Genomic DNA, 27,837 nt, shown 5'->3' with positions numbered 1-27,837 from the left:
AGCAGAAATTAAGTGAGAACAATTTAAATCTTTTCAAATCACCTCGTTTTCAAGTTATGAAGCTCTGGCTACACATGGTAAATATCGTCAATGCTTTCTACAGCAATGTTGTGTGATCGCTCTTCAGCAGTGCTTTTGGATCAGTGACGATTATTGCATAAAGTTAAATTTCATTTAAGAAAACAAGAACATATTTTCTCCACACAATACCAATAGTAATGAAAATTCGAATGGCACTCCCACCAAGGATGTTAATGCATGAGTGTAAAATTCATGTGTGGTGCAATTTTTGACAAAATATACAGTATAACTTTGATTTAACGATACCCGATTTAACAATTACCTCAATTTAACATTGCATTTCACTGGTTTCTACTGCATTGAATGGCTATGCTCCTTGATTTATCGATAACTTTTTCCAGTGCCTTGACAACTGTTAAATCAAGGATATACTGTATGAAAAAGTGCATTTTATGAGAAATCTTATAAAAGTTACCAACATGTGCTATGTGTGATCAGAATAAGATCGCACACATTTTTTCTTTCTTTCCTTTTGCAAACCATTTGTTTCACGTGATTATAATTGGTAAAAGTATGGCAACAGAATTGTTTGTCTTTAAAAGAAATGAATTTGTAACATTGTACTTCATGTAAGTGCTTAAACAAGAGATTTTCACAGTTGATCAGTATGCATATACTAAGTGTAAAATTACATTTAAATATAACCATAAGATTTTGTTATTCAAAATTAACACACTAAACCATTAGAGTATGGTCAAATTTTGAATAATTTTATAACGTATTTAGTTGTAGTATAATAAATTAGCATTTTTGTATTTCAAGTTTCCAGGCATTAACTTAGTGATATCAATCTTTGTGCAAACTTCTAGCATTCCATCATTATACCAGTTTTAGCAACATCATTTCAAATTTAGAGCCATCAGATGGTCCATAAGAAACAGCCTCAGATAAGCATTATTATCATCCATTTGGAAGTTCAAAGCTTTTGAGTAAATTAGAACAAACATTATATGTTTTTTCCAGTTAGCAGCACTTAAATTTTAAAGGCAATCTCTATAATTTCAAGATGGTTAACATAAAAATATTTTTAGTCAAATAAAAGTTGTCTGCCTTTGTTTCCTCCATTTTTATAAATTGTAAGTACACTAAACAATGAAAAATATAGGGTAACAGTTAAAAAAAATAATTCACAATATATATATATATATATATATATATATATATATATGTAAAACTGAACAGAATAATAAACGTACAAAAACTGTTCAGGGTAGAAGAGATAGGAAGCAAAGGATTTGACTTTTCAAAAGATATGTAATTTTTCAAAACATGCACACCTTAACGGTTTATTAAAACAAAAAAAAAGTAAATTAATTTTTGGACAATTTTAGCATTAAAAATCCAACAACTGAGTAGAATATTACTTTAGATAATACATACTTTTGGGTTAGGCACGCTGTTGTTTTTAAGCATTTTTATTGCAAATTGCACTTCCAATGGTCCAGAAGAAAACACTCCTCTAAAAACATCACAAAAGATACCGGAACCTAAAGAATAAAATAATCCTTTATTGATTATTGTAATAAGTAATGTTTGAATGTATTTTAGAATTAGTATGCTACTTTAAAATGTTATTCATCTCAATCATGGAGTTACTTTAGTATTGACTGTTATATTAATTTTTTTTTTTGTTAGCCACTTTTATAAAATTATTTAATTCAATCTATATAAAATAAAACAACGAATATGTGTGTATGTATATATGCGTGTACGTTTCCTATACAAATCCACAGGTTGCGTCGGATCTCGACGCAATTTGGCAGGGAGATTCTTGGGCACCCGAGAAGGAACGGAGGGGGGTTTTTAAACACCAAAAAAGTACTGAACAGTTTGAATTTTAATTTTAGGACCCAAAAATGGCATTAAATGGCTTTTTCTACCCGAGATTATTATCCAATTTCTTTGATTCAGGTTCCATTTGAAAGACTGCGAAAAACACCCATAGCGTATATTCACTTTCTCCGAATTAAAAAAAAGGGCTGTAAAATCGCCAGGAAAAAATTTAAAAGCGTTAATAAGCCTGATGGAGCAAAAATTTCATATGGGGAAAATTATCCTTTGCGTAATCTCATTTTAAATTAGTGTGAATAAAGTTTCAGAAGATTGCCACTTTTCTTTTCCGGACAGCGAGGAATTAAAATTTTGTTTTTGTTTTGAGGTAAAAATTTCTCCTTTTGATTATTATTTGATGATTTATCTTCTTCCTTTTTTTTTGTACCGCCAGCAGAAGATAATCAGGAAAGTTTGCCGTTAATTTTTTCGGGAATTTCTGATTTGACGTTCTCTTTTTTAAGAATGATTGTTTGGACGACAAACTTCACAGTATTTTTTTCTCTAATTGAAGCCTGATTGTTAAACATGTGTCACTTGACACAACTTTTATTATAGAGGTAGACCGTGCAAAGCCGGGCAATGCAGCTAGTTCAGAAATAAAAAGCATTAGTCAGTGCACAGTCATAAGACATGACTTTTTTTTCTCTCACCTACTTTCATTTTTTAACTAGCCATTTTTTAATCAATATAAAAATTGCTACATTGCTACTAATTTTATGAATATAAAACAAAAAAGGAATAAATGCATTACATTTAAGGATCTTAATAGATTATATATAGTATACTACTTTTTGGCCATTTTTAATAATGAATGAATTAGGAAAATTAACACTTATAACTTTCATATTTCAAACATTGTAGTTGAAAAAATAAGTATTGAAAACATCAAAATATGATGATATTTTCGAAGTAAATACCAGATACACATCTCACTATATCATGATGTGTAATTTTGAACCTTGCACTTCTGTGTTTACTCTCTAGTCTATCTAACTTAGTCTTCAGCTACAGCAGCACAAAAATGACATTCCCCTTTCTTATTGTAAAGAGTAAAATTAAGTCTAGCTATAAATATTTTAAAATATTTCTGGGGAAAAAAAAGTAATACTAAAAAGAAAAACTAAAATTACTTTGATGATAATTACTGTAATATTTTAAAGAAAATTCAATAATAAAAACCAGTTTATTTTAGAACCTAGGCAACATACAGTTGAGCCCATTTATTAGAATAGCCAATTTGTTATGAAAAACTATTCTAAAAAGTAGGATATTCTATTATCTGGTATGCGTAAAAGCACATAACAATGGCTTGGTACATTGAAAATTTATATATTAAACAGGTTATTTTTTTAACCAATATTCCGATAAGTAGGCTCGAATTAATACTACATAATTGTTAGAAACATTACAGCATTTAACACAAAGTTGTAGATACGTGTTTTGGAGTTACAAATGCAAAGAAATGAATTTATAGATATCTACAAAAGTCTTTTGTCGCATGTATTTTTACCTTTATTTTAGCAATACAGTACAAGTATAAAAGACTTAAATTGTATCATAACTCACCAATTTTCTCCTTTAAATCAATAGATTTCTGATCCAAATTTAAAGGACCTCTCCGACACTGTCTTAATGTAAGATAAGCCAAATCAGATTCCTCTCTGGACAATGTATTTTTATCATAATTATCTGGAAAATAGAAATAAAATGTATTTTTCACTTATATGCAATTACATTGTTGCTTAAAATCTACATTGTTGCCTCTAGTAAAGCAAAAAATATTATTAAATTATTTCAGAAGCAATGAAAGTAAGTATTATTCAAATATTTATTGAAATAAGTAATAAATAAATTAAATTTTTTTTTTCTAATTACCATAAAAATCATATTGAAATTTTCAACTCTCAATCAATCACAAACTTCCTTTTTCTCAGTACAACATAACATATTCATTTTGAACCATTTTTACTTTCTGATTTATTAGTTCTTTTCCTTTAGTAATATTTTGCGTAACTTATTTAGGCTACTAACAAAATGTTTGGACTTTCCACTTCCTATCTCATGCACCTGTTCAAAGACTTTTGGGCGTGGTGGCATGATCGGTAAGGCATCGGGCTTGTGACCCGAGGGTCCTTGGTTTGATCCTCGCTGCTCGAAGATCCACCGTTTTCATTAATGGTGACTGGGGGTCGTTAAATATGCTGGTGGTCAAAGTCCTCCAAGTGAAACAATACCTCTGGGGGTGCTGGACCAGGGATTGCTTAGCTTCTGGTCTGGATCAAAAAATCAGAGCTGTCTTCAGGGTCCCATCTAACTGTTTAAACCACAAATAGTGGTAGGTACGGGAGTGAATAGCACCTGTTCAAATTCTTCTTACACATTCTGTTGCCAAAACTAGTTCAAAAAATTCCTTTTATCTCTTTTCTGTTGATCATTTTGTCTTCCATCTATAACATCCCTATTAACTACCATCTATACTAATTAGGCTTTCTCATTAACTAGCTTGGAGATTTCTAACTCTCAATTTCCTATGCCGGGCTGATGAGTGCTAACTGCAGTCCTAAGCACGAAACTGCAGTCCTCGGCTGGAAATGACTGAGCTGGCGGTGTATTTCATGTATTTCTGCCTTAGCCCTGGCTATTGTGCGGTAATTTACTGAATATACCATGTCTTGCCTTCAATCTTCGAGTTCAACCGAACCATTGCTTCGGTCACTTGTCTGGTCTGGGCTAATTTAGCTACCAGTTTGTTTGGCACTCTTGGCTTCCTTAAGTGGTTTTCCATCTCCAGCTCAGTCACTTTCCTATGCCGGGCTGATGAGTGCAAATAAGCATGAAACTGTAGTCCTCGGCTGGAAATGACTGAGCTGACGGTGTATTTCAAATATTGTTGATGGTTTAGGGGGCAGGTAATGACCCCCCATGACCCTCACTTTGTATCCATCCCTGCCCAAGGTGTCTGGCTGAAAGGTAAGGAGTTAAGAAGAAAAGTAAAAATAAATTCACATAAGAAATTTAAATTAATAAAAAAACATTCTTACCAATATCAATTAAAATGCCTTCAGGACAGTGATTCGCATTTGCAGGTGTGGAAGACGGCGGTGATGGAACATCATTGCTAAGCAGACATATTACATCACTACTGCCACTGAGGCTGACATACACAGAATTATCACTTGGCAGCACTGCCTCATTCACAACCTGCATAAAAGTATTTCCACCCTCCTGGGAAGGAAGGTGGTTATTTTCCGGTTCACAATGAGAAAGGATATCAGTGACACTATTTTCACAATCGACGAACGGGGCAGTTGTAGACACTTCTTGAGATGCACTCGGGGAAATGGCGTTGGCGGTGTTCATCTCCTCGGTCGCCGTAGAAATATCTTGCGACATATCTTTCTCATCGACGGCAATATCACTTGGAAAAATATCTTCACTAAAAGATTCCTGACCAAACTTTACAGAAAAAGAGAAAAGAATAGAATTAACAAGGAATACAACACACAAATTGAGAACAATTACATAGCTACTAACATTTAAAGCTAAAAATTAGGGAGACTTTTGTGTCAAAGCACGGATATTTTACATGAATAAATGTAACGACTAAAATTTGAGCGTTAAAGGGATATTTTAAATAAAGCAGCAAGTTCTTAAATTAAGCTTGTATAGGATGCAAGATTCGGCTTTCAGAAGTCTAGTAGGATCCAATTTTCAGAAATTGAGACTACTACTACATTTGAGCCTGTTTATTGGAACACTACTAGTCAAAAGAATAGTAGAAGAGTTTGCTCAATGAAATAAATGTTCAGGGTACCAAACAATTTTAATTTGTCATTTTGATTCTGGAAATTGGAATATCTCTCTCATTAGAATAAATTTTTATGGAAAGTTTGCTAAATTCAATGAAGTAGAGATGACTTTATTACTTTTTTGAAGTTAAAAAAACTAAAACTTCTAGGTTTAAAAAAAAAGGTTTGTTTTTTAACTAAGCAAAGGGTTTTTTTTTTTTTTCACATAAATGATGATAAATATTCTTGGTAGCAGGTAAAAAGTTTAGACAAAAATTGGAAACCTTTTACCGCATTTTTAAAGAAATTTGTTTAGGAGATCGTGATTGTTTACAGTAGGGTTTTCCCCAAATTCTAATCACTGAAAATCCCTTTTCAGTGAATTTCATTGTTTTGATGAAAACTTGGGAGACATTTATTTCATCAGGGAGAATTTGTAAAAATGTGATGTCTCCCAAATAAACAGAGAGTTAGCAGCTATGTAATTACATAGTTAATAAAATACAGTTAAATGATTTTATTTGTTTCCTAAACTAAACGGTTGAAATTGGTGCATACATGGCTCAAAGGAAAAAAATCTAGTAGGAGCTAAAAATAAAACAACAAAATTATTTTTAAAAAATATATATATATATATATATATATATATATATATATATATATATATATATATATATATATATATAACATATATTGTTTACTGTAATTTTACACATTATTATAAATGAAGCTAAATAGCAGAGGTACTCGACCTTCCAGCCCCCCCCCCTTGAGGGCATAACTTTGAACCCTAATGTAAGGTCCCCCCCCCAAACATACTTGATCAAAACAAATATGTATAATCAGAGTTTGAAAGAAACTGAAACTGGGACTACAAATAAAAATTTCATGCTCAAAACTTAGTATGAGGTATCATACAAATCTTTATTTTGAAAGTATTATTATTGGAACACATTAACTCAGGGAGTAAAAAAACTAAACACAAATTTATTTGTGATATGTTAGTGAGGCTGGCATGTAATACCCAAATCACTTTAACATCATCCATGACCACTTTGTGCAGTTTGATGATTTGACTAAAGGTATGCTAATGCTGAAAATCCAGATTGACAGAGATATGTAGCTGAAAACTACGCTATGGAATCTCAAATATGTGGTAATGTCGAAAATATTTACATGTGAATATAAAACTGAGTAAATTATAATCAGCTTGACTTTTTTCTCTAATGTTTTATACATTCAGGCCCCCCTTGAAATTCCTCTATCCTCCCTCTCTCCGCCCAGGTTCAGAACTGCTGCTCAACAGCTAGAAAATTATATTTTTTGCACAAATTTAGCAATCAAGATTTTCAACGGAGCAAAAATTATGCTCTAAAAATTAAGGTCTTTTATGGATGTTATTAACACTTGCTTAATTACATTCAGAATGAAACTAAATACTTATCCTAAAATACAAAATATTTCTACTCAACAAAAAGTCTTTTTTGTTGGTTTTGTGATTGGTAGATAGTGATTGGTAGATAGAGGCACATCTGATCACCGAAAACAATAGTGCATATAAAGTTTGCTTTACCAGTATTGCCTGAAATATTCTATGAAAATTATTATTAGGTTGTATTACAATAGTGGTTAAAAGTGAAAATTTTTTTTGGAGCAAGTAAATTTTTTGAGATTTGGATGGTTGATTACAACATTTTTTTAAGTAAGTGTATCTTTTTCAAGATAATTTAACCAAATAGTAAACAAAAAACTTTCTGTAAATTACGCTTACATTTGAACAGCAGTTAATAAGCAAAAACAGATATAATGGAAGATTTTCACTCATGGCCATAATATTGTATTACTGCTTTAATTAATTAAGAAGCTTCCAATTAGGGGTGAAAAAAAGAATGCATACCTCTGAGATTTCTGTCAAAGTAGGAGAAGTGCTACTGTCTACTGAGGCACAAGATTCACAACTGGTTTCAGTCCTGTTTTCTTGGAAGGGGAACTTCTTCCGAGGTTTTGGCACTGGCTGAAATTGGACTTGCAAATTCAACTGACCATTCAGCGAAGAAGCCCTACATTTTTCGTCAATGACAGTTATACAAGAAATAATAGGTTCACAACTACTACCTTCTGAGGTTGACAGTCGAGTGGGTAAAGACGGAGCTTGTGGCTTGACCTTGGAATGAGAAACAACGGATGGAGAAGAGGCACTTCGGATGAATGGCTGAGGAATAGGCAAACCATTTTGAACTGTTTTGTTGCCATCGATCCTTTCAATCAAAGGACTCGAAGCATTTTCACCGAGGCTGATGGATCGGCCAGTGGTTGCCAATGCTTCCCGATTTGCATAGACTGGTCCACTTCTTCTACACATTTTTTTCGCCAGAGATAAACGAGGCGCAGGTATGGGAGCAGACTTATGCACTTTCGTACCATCCTCTGCAAAAGTTCGAGAAGAGCTGTGAACTGTTGCTCCGTTACAGTTCGTGAGATTTTCATTAGTCTTTTCCTTCTCGACTTTGGATTTCCTACTAGTGACTTCCATACCATCCTTTTTAGATTTCTTATCAGCACCGACGCTACCATCTCCGTATATAAATAGGGATAAAAAAGCAGGTAAAAAGTCGAAACTCGAGGCTTTTTGAATGTTTCCTTTCTTCCCCTCCTTAAAAGAAACGTTATTCACAACGGAAGTTAAGGAACTTTTTCTGGAGCAGTTGGGAGGAGTGCAAGGAGTGCTTATTAAGTCAGGAGATACTCTGGCATGAATGGCACGTGAGAGATCACCTCCTTCTAAGTTGTCATCACTGAGTGACGGATACAAGCACGATCGCACACGAGACGTGGATGGATTCTGGTTACCTGCATTTTGCGGAAGAGTCTGAGAAGAAAACTGGGGAGCAACAGTGGAAAAAAACTTAGAGAACAATTTGCGCTGGTTCAAGCTGTTTAAAAAACGACTAGCTTTTGAGGGTGGCGACCCTGTTTCTGATGTCCCTTGACTTTGCCTAGATGGTTTACTTCTTTCAAGAGTTCCACCACTAGAACTGTTATGATGAGTTGCACTACTCCTACTTTCTCCTGGTTGAGATCCTTCTGTAGTCCTTGTCCTATTTTGAGAGTTGTTCCCATCGTTTGCTCTGCGAGGAGGAACCACACAAGGATCTTGCAAAGAACACCATAAACCATCACTAAACAATGTGTAGTGGCTAACCAGCTAGAATTAAAATATCAGATTAGAAATCCTCATCTCAATTTAAGTGTACAATGCATAAAGTCATTCTGGCTCTGATTAAATACTTTTTAAATTGGTTTTGAAAATAAATGACATAATTTATTTCTACTTTCTTTCTTTTTTTTTTTCAAAAGTTTTTTCAGAGCTGAACACAGCTGTGAACTGCTGACAAAGCTGTGGAAGAACTACTATTGTAATGCTTAATTAAGAAAAGTCTTCTGCAACTTTATTTCTTAACAAACAGGGTTGGCAAAAAAAAAAAAATAATTACAAAAAAAAAAAAAAAAATCTCTTCATAATATCATAATGTCTTCCAAGAGGATTTCACACTGATGACTTCATAAAAAGGACAAAACTACTGTCTCTGGATGTCAAAACTGGATTGTTGGTATATTGCATGTAGCTCTAGCTTAAGGACGGTAACTCACTGCTTACTTCCCACTATGTTTCCATCTATACAGCTGATAAAATATCAGTTGTTCCATTATCAGAATCTAGAGAGACCATGCTATTCATGAAAAACACTTTTATTACCAAAGTTTCTAAATGTTTACTCATAAAAAATGTGGTAAAAGCATTTTCCTTTTTCCTCTAAAAGTGGGGGGGGGGGGTTGAACGGACAAATGTGCGGAGTGACTTACACCAGATTATGCGCAGCAAACATACTACGCGTGGCATAATAATGTCAAATATGCGACTGATATGCGAGAAATAATGAAAGAAAATATAACCAAATCGACTGTCAGCGTCTGCACTAGAAATTCCAAATAGTAAACAAATCAGCCAAAATTTATAAGTGTTAGCCAATTTTCAAAAATAAATAAATAAATAAAAAAATAAATAAACAAAAATAATGGTGAATTTGTTTTAGAAAACTTCAAACAGAAAACTAAGTAATAATTTCATAAAATGTAAAATACAAGTGCTTGTGTTTTAAATATGCATCATACCACTTAAATTAAGTAAACACTTAATAGCAATGCATAAGACAATGAGTTCCCAATTTGGCATTTTTTTTTCTTGCAGAATTTCTAATAACTTTGAGGATGGAAGGGAAAACTTTTTCCATTTTCTTTTCCTTTTTTGAATTTTTTGGGAATTTTCTGTTTGCCAATATGTCAAATCAGAGATTATTTGGCCAAAGTTAAGATTTTATCCCATTTGGCACAGTGACCAATGCTTAGAGCAGGCTCTAAATTGTTGAATAGTGCAAAATATTAGCAAGCAACAAAAGTTTTTAATAAAGTTGAAAAATTTTTGGTGAGTTTTAAATGTGAAAGAATTATTGTCAGCTCCGCCTAATTGGGTAACGGACAAACAAATACCACGCTTATACGAATAAAAACTCCCAGAACCCAATATTTCTGCATAGGTGTAATGTTAGAGATCCCTGCTTAATCGAATAATTTCCCCGAATAATCGAATAATAGTAATCAGCTTTCGCATATATTTTTGCCGAGAAATTTTTTGAATATGTTAAAAATAAATTAAATAAGAGCAATTATTAACGTAAAAATTTCAAATAGTATTTTTTGGCAAACAACAGGCGGGAAAAACAACATTCATATAATAGTAATCAGCTTTCGCATATATTTTTGCCGAGAAAAATTTTGAATATGTTAAAAATAAATTAAATAAGAGCAATTATTAACGTAAAAATTTCAAATAGTATTTTTCGGCAAACAGGCGGGAAAAACAACATTCATATTCCATTAAAGCATTTCCACTATTCTATATACAGTAAAACCCCTCCTAACGGACACCCCTCTTATTCGGACAATTTTTAATTCCCCGATTCCAATGCAAATAACATTATTAAACCACTGTCCAGCGGGCAAAAAAATGAGTCCCATTAGTGTCTGCATTAGAGGGATTTCACTGTAGTTTCTTTTATAGTTGCTATTCCCAACAGACAGTCGATAATTAAATTAAAAAACACAACGGAATATAAACATCGCAGACGATAAGAAATTCATAAATATTAATTACGTAAAACACAGTAATTGAAGTTCAGAAAAGTGTTCTAAAAATACGTTGAGTAAAGAATCCTCTATTATGGAATTTCTCCAAACAATATGAACTGAAAAAAATGTGTCGAAACAAAGTTTTAATACCTCAAGCAGTAAGTTAGATATTTATAATTTTCATACGTACTTGTATTATATGTACTTAATCATTATACTATTTTGTTGATTGCTTTAGTTTATTTAAAACGCTTTTTAATCAAAAATATTTCTTCCTTCTATTACTTAGATATTGATTTATTATTACGTTATAAGAAAAAGTTGTCAACCAGGAAAGGTGAATAAAATTTCCCTGCATCTTATACTCCGCTTAATCAAATAATATTTCTTGGAACTGACGGTTTTTGTTTAAGTGGGGCTGACAATATATGTAAGAAAGACTTTTAAATAATGTGCTGAAATGTATCATAAAAATATGCAAACATACATATTTATATGAATATATATAAATAACAAGTTTAGAAAAAAAGGACAAAACTTACAGCCATAATACTTGGAAACCTTTGTCCATCCTGTATTGCAAATTCACCTGAAGGTAGGACATCAATTTTATAATGTTTAATACGACCAGAATGACTTAAACATAAGGCATAACTGCTGTCATCACGCTCCCTTACTCTGCAAGTAAAGAAAGAGGGAAAAATGCATACATACTTTTCAGCTTTATTTTCCACAAAAGCATTCAACAAATATGTAAAAAAAATAGGCCGGGGGGATGCAAAACTATTTCATACAAAGCAAAACTAGATTCATTTTCCAAAAAAGAATCAAGTATAAGAATAACCATTTTAAGCGAAAACTGTCTCACAACAATATGAAAATGTACTAACTAAAATAATACAGTCGACATTCGTTACAACGGCCCATGTCGTCCTAACAAAATCGGTTGCTGTAAAGAGGGGCCTTTATAACACAAGAGTACAAGCTATTCCTTGTTTTTAGCCATATTTAAAAATACTGGAAAATCTTTTACAAGTTACACTTTATTTTAAAAGAAAATCAAGAAAGTAACAAAACAATAAATAATTGTGGATACAAAATAATAGATACTATCATAAATTAGAGACATCTTTAAAACAATACCTTAAGCAAGAAAATGCACTGAAAATACAAATGTGATAGCCAGCAGCAGGCTCTGGACCTAATCTGTTTTAGTCCCCGATGAAGATGGACTGAGAGAAATAAGTTATTTTTTAACAAGAGATCATGACTTTGTTCCTTCCTTGCGATTTTTTTTCAAAATTTAGCATTTCACCTCTTAATTAGATACTACTGTAGGAACTTTGCTTTTTCTTTAAACAATATTTTTTAATGACTAGTGTTTGTGCACAATTCTCGTCAACTTTTTGACCCTTAATCATCAAATAACTACTTTCAGTGGAAATATTTTACCTTAAGAAATGTAAAACTGTTAAGTATTAGTTTTTGAATAGATATTTCTGAAAATTACAAATAAGTTGAAATTTCTTAATTTTGGATATTATTTTGGAAGGAATAGTTCAGTTTGAACGTTTTAAAGAATGTTAAAATAGCATTGTATCTGTGGAACATCAAATAGGACTTCATTAATTGGTCGTTATTATGGACGGGTCACAGCAATAGGAGGTCTTTTAAAAAGCGTCGACTATATTAGAAAATATCAAAAAAATTTAAAAAATGTTTTAAATGATACAGAAATTAGTTCTCATTGAAAAAAATCATAGTTCAGTTAAAAAAAAAAAAAAAAAAAAAAATCTTACAGAAACTTTCCATCTTTATGACCACTTTCTTCAATGCTTCGCTCAGCTTCAATACGTGAAAGAGGACCATGAAACCATGGCTGGATTTCATGTAAAGTCTTGGTAATGAGAAGTTTAATATCACTATAATTTTCTGTTAGACTAGTGTCCAATTTGTCTTCCTACAAATAGATAAATATTACAAATAAATCAACAAAACACAAAACATTTGCAATGGCATGGTTTCTTACGACACATTTGAAACATACAATAATAAACCCTTGTGTGAACGATAAAATTAAACATTTTAAAAAGCCCCGACTGAGTCGCAACTGCAGAATCAAGAGGTAAAATTGAAAATCATTTTAAAAGACTTACATTATCAGAAATCAATGTCAAGTATTTTATTTGCAAATAAAGAGAAATTGGCAACAGATAAAAGTTTTAAATCATCGCGTTTAATTTCCTTGTCGGCCAACAATGAATTTGGTTATTAATCGCGTGAATAATTAATATCTTCGTTAATTAATGTCATCCAAAGATGCAACTTAGTTAAGAACACTCTCGATCAACTCTCCTTTTAAACAAATTTTTCTTTTTCAAAATCAATCCATCCGTTTAGGTGCTAGGGTGCCACAGACAAACACACAAATATACAGACACATCAAACTTATAACCCCCTTCCTTTGTGTGTCGGGGGCTAAAAATGACTGCTTACTTACTATTATTTTATCTGGATCAATGTAATTAATTTATACAGATCCAGATAATCAAATACTCAGAAGAACCAAAAAATCAAATTTGGTTAGTATTTTATTTTGTTCCTTTTCTTGTGATAATAGCCCAGGTCCCAGCTGACAAATAAACTGTTCACAACTTTGCCACAAAAAGGGTAGAAGGGAGAGGAGCAAATATATTTTTACATATTAAAGCAATGTCACTGTGCATTAATACACAAAATTAAAAGATTCTCCTGAGTTTTTGGAATACCAACTTGATAATCATCTAGAAAGATTTCTCTTTTCTGAATCTTTAGTTTTAATTTTTAAAATCAGACTCATTTAGATTAGCTAGAATTCTATGAGGCATGACTTCTGTAATTTGATATCTAACACTTTTTAAGATTTCAGTTTTTACTGTACAAGAATTTAAACTTATTATTAACACTCATGTGTAAATACATATATTGATAACACTGATTTATTAATATGAATAATATCTCTCTACTTTGCGCAAAATAGAGGTTCAACATCAATGGAAAAATATTAGTGTTTCAAAACATTGATGTTCAAAATTAAAACATCAACGAAATTGATACATCATCCCAAAAACCTCAATGTTTTTCATTTTTAGATACAATATATTTCGTATTATGAACTCTTATAGATGCTTTGAGGGGGGAAAGGGGGTCTGTATTCATCGATTTATAAACAAGATTTTTGAGCTGTACTAGCAAAGTCAATGACAATAAGAGTAGTATTAATAATGAAAAATATCTTACTTTGTAATCAAATAAAGCAAAAAAACATAAGAAGCAACTGACGCTTTTTTTAAAATGCAATACATTGAAACATCAATTCAAATCAAATTAAAAGAATAATTTTGGAGTAATTTTTAATTTTTCCAACAGAGTAGTACAAGAATCAAATGATTAATTGGTGAAATTAGTAAAACTTTCCAAGCTTGATAATACAGGAGGAAAATGACTCATGATAATAAATATTGTGTCGAAATAGATTTACTTCCACCAGAATTGAGAAGAAGAGTGTACAAATTATGTTCAAAACACAAAAGGTATAGCGATTTGAGACATGCACTACTAACAGCATGGTGCATATTTAAAGTAAAATCATAATTAATTACATAAATCAACAACTTATTGTGGAAAACTACAATGCTCAACATTCTATTAAACTGTGTACTGAAAAAAAAAAAAAAAAAAAAAAAAAAAAAAAAAAAAAAAACGTTAAATTTCTTCAATTCAAGAGTATTTTTTCAGACTATTAACAATGGAAAACTTTTTTGCTGATTATGTCAAGATTACTGATTTAATAATGTTGCTTTTACCATAAATGTATTTTTGTGAACATAACAATCGGTTCTTATTCTTTTCTTAAAGGTTATTTTTTGCTCTTATATAGTGATGTAAAATACCCGGGTATTTATTTTTAGGGGTAAATACCCAGGGTATATACCCGGGTAAATACTCAAAATGGGTAAATACCCGGGTATTTATTTCAAAAATTTATATTCAACTAAAATACTTTTCTGTATACAACCAACAATATACAAAACAATAAATTTTTGCCCAAAAATTGTACTTTGATCACATATTTAAAGAATTATTGTGCGAAACAGCTTAACAATCTAATATGATATTCACATTAAATGTGTTGGATATGCCTGATCAATGTCGATAGCCAAATTTCAGATATAAAAAGCCATTCTACAAAAAGTAAAAAGATTAACTGGTTACAAAAAAAGCAAACATCAATTTTTTAAGGTCCTAGTCTTTTATAACCCAGTAATATGTCCCTGCATGACATCAAAATGTAACGAAATGTCGCTCAATTTATTATTACTATTTATTTACCTATATCTTATGCAGAAATTTCCTCCAAACTTAGTTCAATTGTTCAGGTGTATTCTGTATCACATACACACATATATATACACACACACACATAATATACATAAACATTTAAAATTTTTAACCTTTTATTTTAGGATTTATGTTTAAAAAAGAAAATAGTCACCTTTTAATACCACCTAAAATTTTTTTTGCAAAATGCGCAATTATTAGGGGATTTACCCTGCCTTCGGAAAAATACCCAAAAAAATATTTACCTTCCCCCCCTACAGGGGAGCAAATGCAAATGAGCAAGGCAACAGAAAAGAATATTTTGCTTTTTTTTTTTTGCTTAATAATGTGAAAACTGTTTCTATATTTTTCATGTTATCACTTAAATATCAATAAAATAAATAACACGATAGTCTTAATAACTTCTTAGTTTATTTTTCCAAACATCCCTCATGCTTCCTTTTTTTTCATTTTGGATATGACTAACCTAGATTGTGATTTTGAAATCCTGAAGTTCATAATGAATTGCTTATACTTCTCCAATTATGACATTGAAAAGAAAGATTCTTTGGTTCACCATATGTTTCTTTCATGATTTCATCAAGTCTTTCAATAAAAAAATATTATAAACTGTGTATCTATCAGTTTTACCAATTATTTCACATTCAGATTTTTAAAAAAAATCCCATTCACTTTTTTGCAATTTTTGTAAAATACCCAGTTTTTGGGTATTTACCCAGGCCTTGGGTAAATACCCAGGTAAATACCCAAAAAATATTTACCTACCCGCTGGGTATTTACCCGATCCACATCACTACTCTTACATAAAACATCAATGTTTTGAAAACATCAACATCGATGTTGTACCTGTAGTACGCAATAACTACGCCATACCTGCCAACCTCCGAGAAAAAAAATCCGGAAGATTTTTTAATTTTTATCCACAAGATTTTAACGCAAAATAAAATCAAACAGGACCCCTTATCCTCTTTTCATTTAACAATATATTAGTTATGAATTTCAAATCAATTGAACTTACTTTCGTTTAGTAAATATTACTTTTATTGCTTTCTATAAAAGTTTAGGAATAACATTTGGTACTCATTTTAAAAAAAGAACAAAGCAAAAACAGCTCGAAATGAGAGAACGAGAAGATAATCGGCGCCGAAATTGTGCCCCTAGTCCCCTAGTTGCCAGGCGCGACGCTTGCTTTGATTGGATCCCGATGAAGTCATGCGCTGTATCGCTCCGTGACGTCATAATCTTGCCTCACTTCTTCTCGTGCCATTCTCCTACAGCAACCTTTCCTTGGATACTTGGCCTAAAACGCGGTGCCGCATTCCACAAAAGAATCGTTAGCGCCAAAATTGGCGAGATACTATTTTTTTCCTACAAAACATGAAAAATACGGAAGATTTTGCTCATAACCGGAAAAACGGAAAAGGACATAAAAATCCGTAAAACTTCCGGGAAATCCGGAAGGCTTGGCAGGTATGCTACGCTATTTGTTCTTGTATTATTCACATAAGTCAAACGTTAATATAGCATATGTAACATTCAGCTGTGAAATCATATCAAAGGGCATATATACTGTTTGACCACAGATTGTATGGCCAGATAAGGAGACTCCATCTGAATGAGGGGAAAAATAAAAATTTGAACGAGACTCTGCTTAATTTAGAGGCTAACATACATCTACAAAATCTGACATCCCTGAAAACTAATAGATGCTTCCATTTCGGCGCGTAAACCGGATGTTTGCCTTTCCATACAATCCGTGGTTAGACAGTACACAAACACTTTTTTATGCATCATACATTATGTGTCCAAAAATACAATGCTTAATTTTTAATTACATGTAGTTTAAATTATCAAAAGATGTGACTTCAGGTGTGATTAGGAATTATGTTTTTCTAAATTAATTCTCTTTAAACTAGTTTAAAAACTGAAAAGCATCTTGCTAATTTTTAGCATGCTAGAAAATATCTCTGCAGGTGTGAAATATTTCTAAGAAATAACAACATTATATCTTTTTTCATTCTATTAGTTTTCCATACAACCTGAAGATTTGTTTAAAATATAAACTTTTTGATTAATGACAAATGATGAAGCATGGGATCAGATTTAAAAAAATAAATAAATGAACTAATAAAATAAATAAATAAAACTTACATCAATTCCCCATTCTTTTGCTTTCTTTAAAATTGCTTTCCTCACAGTTTCTTCAGTAACGCCCCAGTGTGTAAGTGGCAAAACCGAATCTAAGGACTTGTTGCAAGGTAATGTTGGTTTGCAAGCTAGACCTTCAACACCTTGAACTAACTCTACAGGACCAGCAAATTTTTGTCTTGGCACACCACAAAGGCCCACTTCTCCACTGCTAAGCTTCTTAATACGGTAATGAAGAACACTGGAAAAAAAGTAGTTTTTTTTTCTAAATTAAGCAAAATTACATATTTCAGGCATTACCACACCAAAAAACTAAATAAATAATGTGATGTCAAATACCTTTTAACAAAAAATCAATGTAATTGAAATAAAATTTAAATTAGATGGCATAATAGTACTCTACAAAAATTGTAAAATAGGGAAGTACAAACAAACTGGCTAGTGCTTAATCAGATAAATAAAATGATTACTCAGAACTACACTACATTGCTAAGTGCAAAAGTTGTTCTGGAGCTGTGTCCAAAATGAGAAATTGCCGTTAAGTTTTGCTCCTCCATGTATGTAATTCAGATACAGCTTTTTCAACATTTTTCAAAAAAAAAAAAAAAAAATCCAGTGACCATAAAACATTGCATTTAGGTGAAAACAGGTGACAAAGAACCACCTGGTGACCGTAACTGAATTTTGATAAAAAGTGCAGATAAAACTCTTGTACTTAGCACAGCAGTATAACATTATTTTACTGTAAAAATAATTAAATGTAAATAAATGTAACAAAATGAATTAACAGTTAAACTTGATTACAATAACATATTTTATATTAATAGAAAAGGGTGGGGTTATTTTCTCACAGTATGATTATTGTAAAAAATGGAAATAATTATAATAACAAATAATACATAATAATAATAACAACAACAAAATTATAACAGAACCTCCTGCAGGCTTGGGCGGGAGGGCCCCGCCCCCAACTTGCCCTTTGATTCTTAGAACATGCCCAACTGTTGTATCGGCACCCGGATTGCCTTTTTGTTCATGAACTGGCACCCTTTTGATTTAAGATTCTTATAAGGAAAAGGAAGGGAGCAAGTGTTCCCTCTCCTTGTTTTCCTACAATGTCTTTCTTCTAAGTAAAAATAGCGAATATTCGCCCCTCCCCCTATCCTTCCAACTTGTATCTGCTGTAAATTTATTTTTTACTTTAACTTAATTCCAGTCTATAATAATCTAAATCGCGATTATTTGCTGAAATAGTTATTTTTGCGCATAATTTGTGGACAGCTCGTTCTGATTTATCATTATGCATTATACGCACGGCCAGCAGTTTTTGGTCCGAAAAATAGGTTTGTATTTTTGCTCAATATACTTCATATTGTGTACAACTGAAAAAATAACATACTAAGAAATATCGAAAACTGAAAGCAGATGTTAAAAAATTGCTGCTGATTTACAGCAAAACGCTAATATTTCGCGTGACACGTGGCATCAAAGAAATGCAAAAATATGACAAAAAAAAAAAAAAAGCATTCAGTGTATAAAAGTCAAATGGGGATTATTTTGGACATTTCAATTGAAAACAAATGACTTAACTATTGAAAATAAATACCAAGTGCTTTCAAACTGGCGCTGTTTATTGGTTCTTGTTTCCTTATGGTAGTGGTTAGTCCAAGAGCAATTATTATTTTTTTTGGATTCAAAAGTTACAGCTAGTAACAGCTGAAAGAAACAGCTATCATAATTTATTTAAAATGATTATAAACTATTCAATTATCCTAGAAAGTAATTCATGAATGTTTTGAAGTTTTTATTGTTGCAATAGTAAGATATTTGAACCCAGGAATAACAATATATATACTATGACTATATCCATAAATACTTTAAAGCGATAACATGCCTTTTAGTTTCGAAAAAATTAGGGATGCATCAGTTAGTGTTTTTGCCAGATACCGGACATCCTGCACCTCTTCATTTGTCGGATTCGGATATTCGGCTTTATAGTTGCTTTTAGTTAAACGGCGTGTTTACATATTCTTATATGCTGCTTCAAAATAATTAATCAAACTTCTTTCACACATCATTTCTTAAAAAACATATTATGATTGATTAGTTTTAATATTCACATTTATCTTAACAATAATTATTAAGTCATAATTAAATTGTAATTCGACTTGCATGACATAGAAAAATAGTAGAAACAAAATAACTTCATTATAAAGTAAAATATATTTTCTTGTTTCCAGTTTTGTAATGTAACAAAATTTTGCTTTTTAATTATTTTTATTAAGAACAATACACATGTAAAAATACACATGTTTCTAACATACAAGTAGAAAAAGAAAATATTAAAACAAGGCTATGTTCACTTTTTTTAAAAAAAATTAATGAACTCATACTTAAACAATTAACTTAAAATTTTATTTCAATCCCAGAAATCAATTTAATATTTTTTACTTTAGCTCCAAAAAATACAGGTTCGTATTCTTAAAAGATGTGAAATAGCATCCTAAATATCCTCTAATACATAATAGCCAATGATTGAGTAACACTCAGTGGCGTAGCTAGAGAGGGACAGAGGGGGTGGTCCGCTCTGGGCAGCACTTTTTTGGGGGCGGCAATTTCACACTTTTGATGCGAAAAAATTTAACACGTTTTTCCAATACGGAAATCATGCTTTTGATCTATAACTGGAGGTGGAGGCAAAAAAAAAAATGTCTTCGAACTGTAAGGTTTTTGTACGACTATGATAGTTAAATTACTCCAATACAAAACATGTGTTTTTTCTGGCGGACATCTCAGCACTATTGTTTGTTTTTTTCTCTTCCTTCGTCTGAAGCTACAGACTGAGGGAGGTGGTAGTCTTAAGTCAAGGGATCATGTTTTGTCCTTTTTACTGTTAAGGTTCACTATTGCGAAAGAAACAATACGTTTCATAACGTTTCGATGTATGATGTATTTACCACTTGATTTTAAGAAAGTTCCTTGGAAACCATATTATTTAAAATTAAAAAAAAATAACATTTTTTCTAGAGAAAAGTGACAAGAGTAAAAGGAGAGAGGTCTCAAATGGTGGCCGATTTCTTCTTGCTCATTTTTAAGATAGTATTATCTATTTCGACAAATGCTTTGATTAATCATTGATTACAAAATTTTCACTAAGAATGAATTTTATAAAAACGCTTATTCACAACTCGAATAATAATTGCTTGTGTTTCTGTTTTATATCAGCAAAATCCTATAAACAAATGAGTTAAATGAGTTTCAATGAGAAACTCATTTAGTCATTAATTTTAAAGAAAGGTTTTTAATCAGTAAAATTTTCTCTAGGCAAGCCTTTCACATTTACATCAAAAGTAATGATTTTTGATGCACTACGTTTTCCTCTCATGAATCACAGTGTGGTGAATCGAATGTAAAGGGTCTCTTTGTCTTATCGTTATCTATCAGTTAAAAATAAAATCATCCAAATTTGGTAATATAGCAGTACCGGATCTAGGGAAGGGAAAGGGGGTGAGTCGTGCTCGTACCCTGGTTAGGAACTTCTGAGTTCTTCAATATTAAGTGATTCGCTCAAGCACGAACCCAAAAGGGAGTTATAACTCCCTCTGAGAAACCAAACTGACCCTGAATTAGAGTTTCTAAAACTTTAAATTAGGAAACTTTCCCCGACCTTTAAGCTTCTTCCTACTGTCACAAAGCTTGAAATGTATTTTCAGGACTTTAATTTTGAAAAATTTCCAGAGGAGAGCCAGTTACCATCCCTTTCTCCCTTAACTTGGCTAAACATATCCCAAAACAGCGTCCTGAAGGACTACAATTTCAATCCTCCCCCTTTTTCGCTATCTAACGTTGCCAAAGAAAGCTTTAAAATGTGTTTTAAGGCCAGCGAGTTTCGACTCACCGAAAACAGCTTAAAATTGCGTTCTTAAACCCTCAAAAAATGTCACATTTTTTCGGGTAGAGCAACTAACCTTCCTATCCCTTAACGTCACCTAACAGCCCAAAAGTGCAGTTTTAGGCCTTGAGTCTCAAAACATTTCCAATGGATAACACCAATTCAATCCCTTTACATCTCATCCTTTTAGCCTAATATTGAGTTTTTAAAACTTAAATACCAACAAATTCCTGAAGGGGGTCAAGCTCTGACACTTCCTGTAACGTGATTAACTATAGTCTAATACGTTTATTTAGGACATCAATCTTGAATTTCAAAATCCCCATCTCATCTAATGTCTCCATAGCATAAAGCAGTTGAAAGTTACATTTCAGAAAAATTCTAAGGTAGGGACCCCAAATGTGCACGAAATCATCTAACGTCATCACACAGTTGGCTCCAAATTTCGTTTTTATACATTTCTGAGGAAAGACCACAAACCTTTTTTTCGGTGATGAAGAGTTTAAAATGAGCAAGTTTCGAAAAAAGATTTTGGGTGGAAAACCCCCTTCGAACTCTCTTTTACAGCTTTGTTTGCCAAACAACAGCTAAAATCGCGTTTTGGGACATGATTTTCAAAAAGTTTCAAGGGGAGACGGGGAAACCATTTTACTTCACAACATTTTTGGAAACATTTGGGAACTGATGCCGTCAAATATAGCCTACAATTGCGTTTTTGAAACTTCAGAGAGCTTCCGAACGTTCCCTATTCTTTTTAACGCCATCAAAGATAGACTAGAATTGATTTCAAGTTTCAAAATATTTCGGGAGGCTTTGTTATTTTCAAAGACTTTGTTGGAGTTAGGGGAGGCCCTTACACCACTAGATACAGCCTACAGTTCGTATTTTTCAGTTTAGTTGAAAAACTTTCCCTACAGTGCCCCCGAACCTTCCCCAGTACCTTCATGTATCCAAAAAAAGCCTAAAATTGCTTTTTTAACACTTCAATTTCGAAAAATTTGCTTGAAAAGTCCCGATCCTCTAATGTTACAAAAAAAAAAAAAAGTATAAAACTTATTTTTTTAATTTTGAAAAAAAAAAAAAAAAATGGAGGGAGCTCCAAGTTTTTTTTCTATAAGTGTCACTCAAAATTACTTTAAATTCCAAATTTTGATTTAAGTTTTCGAATATTTTGGTGGGAATCTGAATTCCTTTTTTTTCTTCTGCAGGAAAAATACGAAGAAGAAAAGATAAGTGTATTTTCTTCTTTATTAAAATCTTATTAAATTACTTCTGGCTCTTTAATGTATTAACTATTTTCCACCAAAAGGGCAGCAAATTGAGGAATCACCCCGGGTGGCAGAAAGTGTAGCTACGCCACTGGTAACACTCCTGATGTTATCAACAATGAAATTCGCGCCATGGCATGATAATTTGATAATACGTTTTGGTAACGTTTAACATGCAAGGAAAGGCTTTATTGTGACAAGGCTGAACTGTACCCTGTAATTTTACTGTTTTACTGGTAAGACTGTGACATTGTCACAGGGGGTCAACAATGAATGCTATCTACTAGAGTTTAGGGTTACTCCACAGGAGTTAGGGTTAAAATGTCAACTATCAAAATATCACCAAACAGGCAATTGCTTTGTTCAAATGTAGATGCAAATTTCACCCGCCATACCTTGACGGACGATTTTTTAATATTACTAAGAGATATGCTAAACACTTCTCCTTTTTTTTTAAAACAAATTAGTAAACTCATACCTAAATAACCAATTTACAAATTTTCTTCAATTAAAAAAAGATACACAGTCTTAAAAGGACCAAATTAATACCTAAATATATCATTTAGAGTTATGATAAACAAGTTCACTTTTTAAAATACAGATTACTGAACTTATACCTTGATAATCACTTTGAAACTTCACTTTAAATCAAAAAAAAAAAAGATAAAATTCTAAATAAATTAGCCTTAAATATAAATTCCAAAAAATACAGGTACATAGTTTTAAAAAGATGATAATTAACATCTTAAATGTAATATCAGGAGTTATGCCAAACAGATTACTTTTTTAAAATAAATTAGCTTAAACAGTTAACTTAAAATTTTATTTTATGATTCCCTAAAACAAAGTTACACATTCTATAAGGCAGTAAATTAACATCATAAATACATTATTAAGACTTTAGTTAAGCACATTCACTTTATAAAAAGAAAATTAACAAATTGAAATTTATACTTAAATAATCAACTTAAAATATTACTTTTAAGTCCAAAAAATAAGAGTCACACATTTTTAAGAGAAGCAAATTAACAACTTAAATACATCATTAAAAGTTATGCTAAACAAGTCCTCTTTTTTAAAAATAATTTGATAAACTTATAACTTAATAACCATCTTAAAATTTTACTATAATTCCATAAAATAAAGATATACATTCTTAAAAGAAGCAAATAAACACCTTAAACATAAATTCCAAAAAATGTACGTACATAGTCTTAAAAGATGCAAAATAACATCTCAAATATAGTGATCAGAGTTATGCTAAACACGTTCATTTTTTAAAAACATATTAATAAACCTACATTAAAAACCAATTTAAATTTTTACTTTAATTGCAAAACATTTAGGTACAGTGTTTAAATATGCAAATTAACATGTGAACTATTTTAAGAGTTATTTTAACCATGTTCACTTTTTTAAACAAATTAATAAACTTACATTGAAATAATCAACTTAAAATTTTACTTTCTTTCCAATAAGTACAGGTACACATTCTTAAAGGATACAAATTACAAACTTAAAATATATTATTAAGCATTATGCTGAACTACAGATAGAAATAGGTTGTAGAAAACTAGAAATTTTGGGGCAAGGAGGGGGAACGTTCTTCTTTTCATTTTTCTCCCCTCCCCCCCCTCCGAAAGGGGTTTGTTTTCACCCAGAAAATGTCAAAATTGGAAATTTTCTTGCATAAAATGTTGTGGTTGTTTTGGTTCCCTTGCACACATAAATACTTACGGATATTGAGACAAAGTGAAGTCAAAATTTGTTTTAAACGCAATTAAAAGGAAACTTATTTTGAAATTTGAGTGATTTTATTTTTTTGCGAAAACAATTGTTCCTTCTCTTTATACAAAGAAGTAAAAAGTGATCCTTTTTATGTCTTCCGAGTAGTGTAAATTTTAAATCTGGAAGAATTTTCTGGATAGTGCAAGTTTTTAGTAATCCAAGGTCAGGTGAGCCCCAGTTACCTCTGATTTTCGAGACTCCACTGTAGAGCATTAATACTTACATACAAGCTTTACTTGATATTATAAAGAACTGTCCCAAAACATTTAAATATAAAGATAGTAAGCGAATCATTGCAATAGTAACTATGCATAAGAAAATAAGTATTTGAGAAAAATCATGGACAACTTTGAAAAGTTTTCACAAAATTCATGCAAAAAAAAAGTCAGTATTATTATTTTATGGATATTTTTATGCTTTTTTTTTTGAGTAAGTCGGCGAGCAAAACTCTCTGGACACCGAAATTTTTCTGCTGGCCGGTACCAGTCTAACAGACAATCGGTTAAGAATCAATGTTTTCTGTATCAAGAAGCAAATCTAACCTGGCAGCGAACGCTACGCAGATCCTAATCACAGCACTACAATACAGGTGGGTTAGGTTTGCCCCCAGTATAGAAGAACAGTTTAGTCAAGATTGGATAGTTTATTAATTTTATGTTACTTATTATTAAGGCAACAAATGTTGAAAAGTAAAAATACTGCATTTATTCTTGTCAGAGAAGTACAAAAACGAAAAATAAAAGAACTCAATAAATAAAATAATTTGAAAATTGCATTTTAATAATTAGGTGATGGTCAATTTACATAGCTACCGAATAGTTATGATCATCATAACAACTTAAAGTAAATAATAATAAATTCAAAAAAAAAAAAAAAATCATTTGAATTTTGAGCTCTTGAATTCAAATTATGATTTTCGTAAACACAAATTGCGATATAGGACCTGACTAGTTTTGTTGTTTAAATTCATCTATATTGGTGATTTTCCTGAAAAAATGCAATTTTATATTTAAAAAAAAAAACTTTTTTAATGCAAAGTTTGCTTGAGTTAAGTCCTGGAAAAAGTATGAATAAAATCAAACAGCAGACGACTTGAAACTATGACAGCAAAAATTTCGCTCTCTAAATATTGAAAACAATTGTTGTCATGGCAATATCAACTTTGGTTAAGCGAGGGCAATAAGCAATTTGTCATTACTCCATTAAAAAAAAAAATGCTGTAATCTTTACAAGTTCTTCTTAATCTTTTTTGCCACATGTGATCCATGAGAATTTGTAGCTCTATTTTTATGCAATATTTTAACTTTTTTTTTTTTTTTTTGAAGCTGAAGAAAATCATACTTAATTTGGAAATTGTGAGAAAGTCAAAATGTGTGGAATAAGCTTCCATGTCCAGTACGAAGTTGAAGGCAGACTAATTTCGTTTTAGAAGCAGAATTAAAGAAGGAGACATGAAAAGTTATTACATCATCTCAAATATTTAACAAAAATTTAAAATTTTCAATTAAACTCCCTCATATACACCGGATATCCCCCACATCCAACACCGAATAACCACTAAAACAGTACCGGATAACCAGCCGCAAATCCTGTCTGGAGGGAAGCGGCCAGATCGGATATTGCCGGATACCGGATAGTAAAAAAAGCAGCCAGAAATGCCGGATACCCGATAGCTACCAGATATTCGGTGCATCCCAAGAAAAAATGCCCTTTTCTCAAAAGAGTGCCCTTTTTCAAAAAACAGCACCCTGCCCTTTTTTAATCCTGGGGGAAGCTCTGATAAAAAAAATATATTTTAAAATATCATATAAGATTTTTTCTTAGCATATTGTTACCACAGAGCAACAGTAGGATATCTTAGTGTTTTTAATGGGATTAGATGTCTTACTGTTGCTCTGAGGCGACGATAATGTACTTTCATATTTCATGCGAAAAATCATAAACATTTGTCAAAATTTAGACAGCATTTAAAAAATTATCAAAATGTTTCAATGAATTATATGCTTACAAACTTTATTTAGAATTTAAAAATGCATACATTTTTAAAATGTATTTATTTGAAAACATATGATACTGCAAGAAGTTTTGGTTAAGTATAAATTAAATATTAAACCCAAAACTGAAACCAAATATTAAATTAAAGCTCAAACTAAAGCAGACGCTATTTTCAATGCAATGTTTTTGTTGTTTTATTGTAAGACTTAATATTTGAGATAGAAAAAATTTACAGCTTTTTATTTTTATTGAAAATTTAAAATATTCATAAATGCTGTTCTATGCATTACAACATTATATCTATTATTTTGTACCTATAAAAAAAACCTCCTAAATGAAACTAATTTATTATTATTTTCTTAATTATTTTCATTTAAAATTTTCCTCATAGTGGTTGGGAGTTATAAACATGCATTTGTGGTATTTTGTTTTAAAAAATTGTTTTTTAAATGAGAAAAATCAATTAATCATTTATTATTGTTGTTCTGCATTTTTAATTTAGAACTTCCAACTAGCTGAAGAAAGGTGGATGAAATGATATTTTGTCCGGGACGGATTTTCCCAGAGTGAAAAAAACCAGGGAAACTCTTTATAATAGCTTTTTATGTTTGGTATTTATCTGTAAAGGTATTTTTCAGGAAAAAAAAAAACGATTCCGAAGTAAGCAAAAAGGGCAAAAAAATTACCTTTTCTGGAAACAGAGGGACAACACGTAATCTGAGTTACTCTCTCTAAGTAAGTACATTGCCATCTCGACAACCGCGATCCCAGAGGTATCCATTCAGCTGTCTCTCGAGATATACTGCCGTAATAGTACAGCATGGATTCCACCGGTACAGGCAAAAACTGTGACTTCTATGGGAGCACTACTATCAGACATGTTGGTCACATCTTTGCAACAAAAACCAAGCAAGGAAGCCAAGCGAGAAACTGCATTATATCCCGTTTTTAACCCTGAAGGAGAAAGAAAAAAAAAAAGATTATCATTATTATTATTTTTTTATTTATTTATTTATTTTTTTTGCAGTAACTATTCACAGAAATAATAGACTAGATATAAACAAAGAAATACACCATTTGGCTTTGCCAATCATGTGTTTGATTTGGACATTAAATCCACACCAGCAGGTGCCAAATATTGGCTTTCTTTTTTTAATTGCAGAGAAAAACTGTTCTGGCAACCCTATTAGCATTGAAGAACAGTGGTTCCAAAACTAATGATCATTTCCATAAAAACACTAAGGTATTGATTTATTTCAGATGTTTGAAGAAGCACACTCCTTAGAAGAAAGAATAACCATTGGTTCCTGGAAACTGGATGGTAAAACATATGAAGAGGTGTATCATCCACATCAGTGAAATGTGGGAAAAAAAAAAAAAAAAAACAGCAAAGGCAAATATCAGGCAACTTGTGAACAAATTCAGACAAATCAGTATTCTAGATATTGATGGTCATCCAGGATGTTTTGCATCCCCC

At 31.5% G+C, this 27,837-nt stretch overlaps 1 protein-coding gene across 1 annotated transcript in view; it reads right to left on the bottom strand.

The window, feature by feature from the left end:
- LOC129218222 (tyrosine-protein kinase SYK-like) overlaps positions 1-19,386 on the bottom strand; it is a 37,163-nt gene extending 17,777 nt beyond the window's left edge. Inside the window, exons 1-8 of the mRNA XM_054852443.1 lie at positions 19,379-19,386; positions 17,421-17,658; positions 12,689-12,849; positions 11,432-11,567; positions 7,600-8,907; positions 4,956-5,370; positions 3,481-3,603; positions 1,462-1,568 (exon numbers count right to left, since the gene is read on the bottom strand). Of these exons, the coding sequence (XP_054708418.1) occupies positions 1,462-1,568; positions 3,481-3,603; positions 4,956-5,370; positions 7,600-8,907; positions 11,432-11,567; positions 12,689-12,849; positions 17,421-17,658; positions 19,379-19,386 (2,496 nt within the window). The remainder of the gene's footprint in view (positions 1-1,461; positions 1,569-3,480; positions 3,604-4,955; positions 5,371-7,599; positions 8,908-11,431; positions 11,568-12,688; positions 12,850-17,420; positions 17,659-19,378) is intronic.
- Between the last annotated feature and the right edge of the window lie 8,451 nt (positions 19,387-27,837).

Source organism: Uloborus diversus, chromosome 3 (genome assembly GCF_026930045.1).
Source record: "Uloborus diversus isolate 005 chromosome 3, Udiv.v.3.1, whole genome shotgun sequence".
Classification (NCBI taxonomy): domain Eukaryota; kingdom Metazoa; phylum Arthropoda; class Arachnida; order Araneae; family Uloboridae; genus Uloborus; species Uloborus diversus.
The sequence above is the reverse complement of the archived record's forward strand: the minus strand, read 5'-3'. Positions and strand labels throughout refer to the sequence as shown.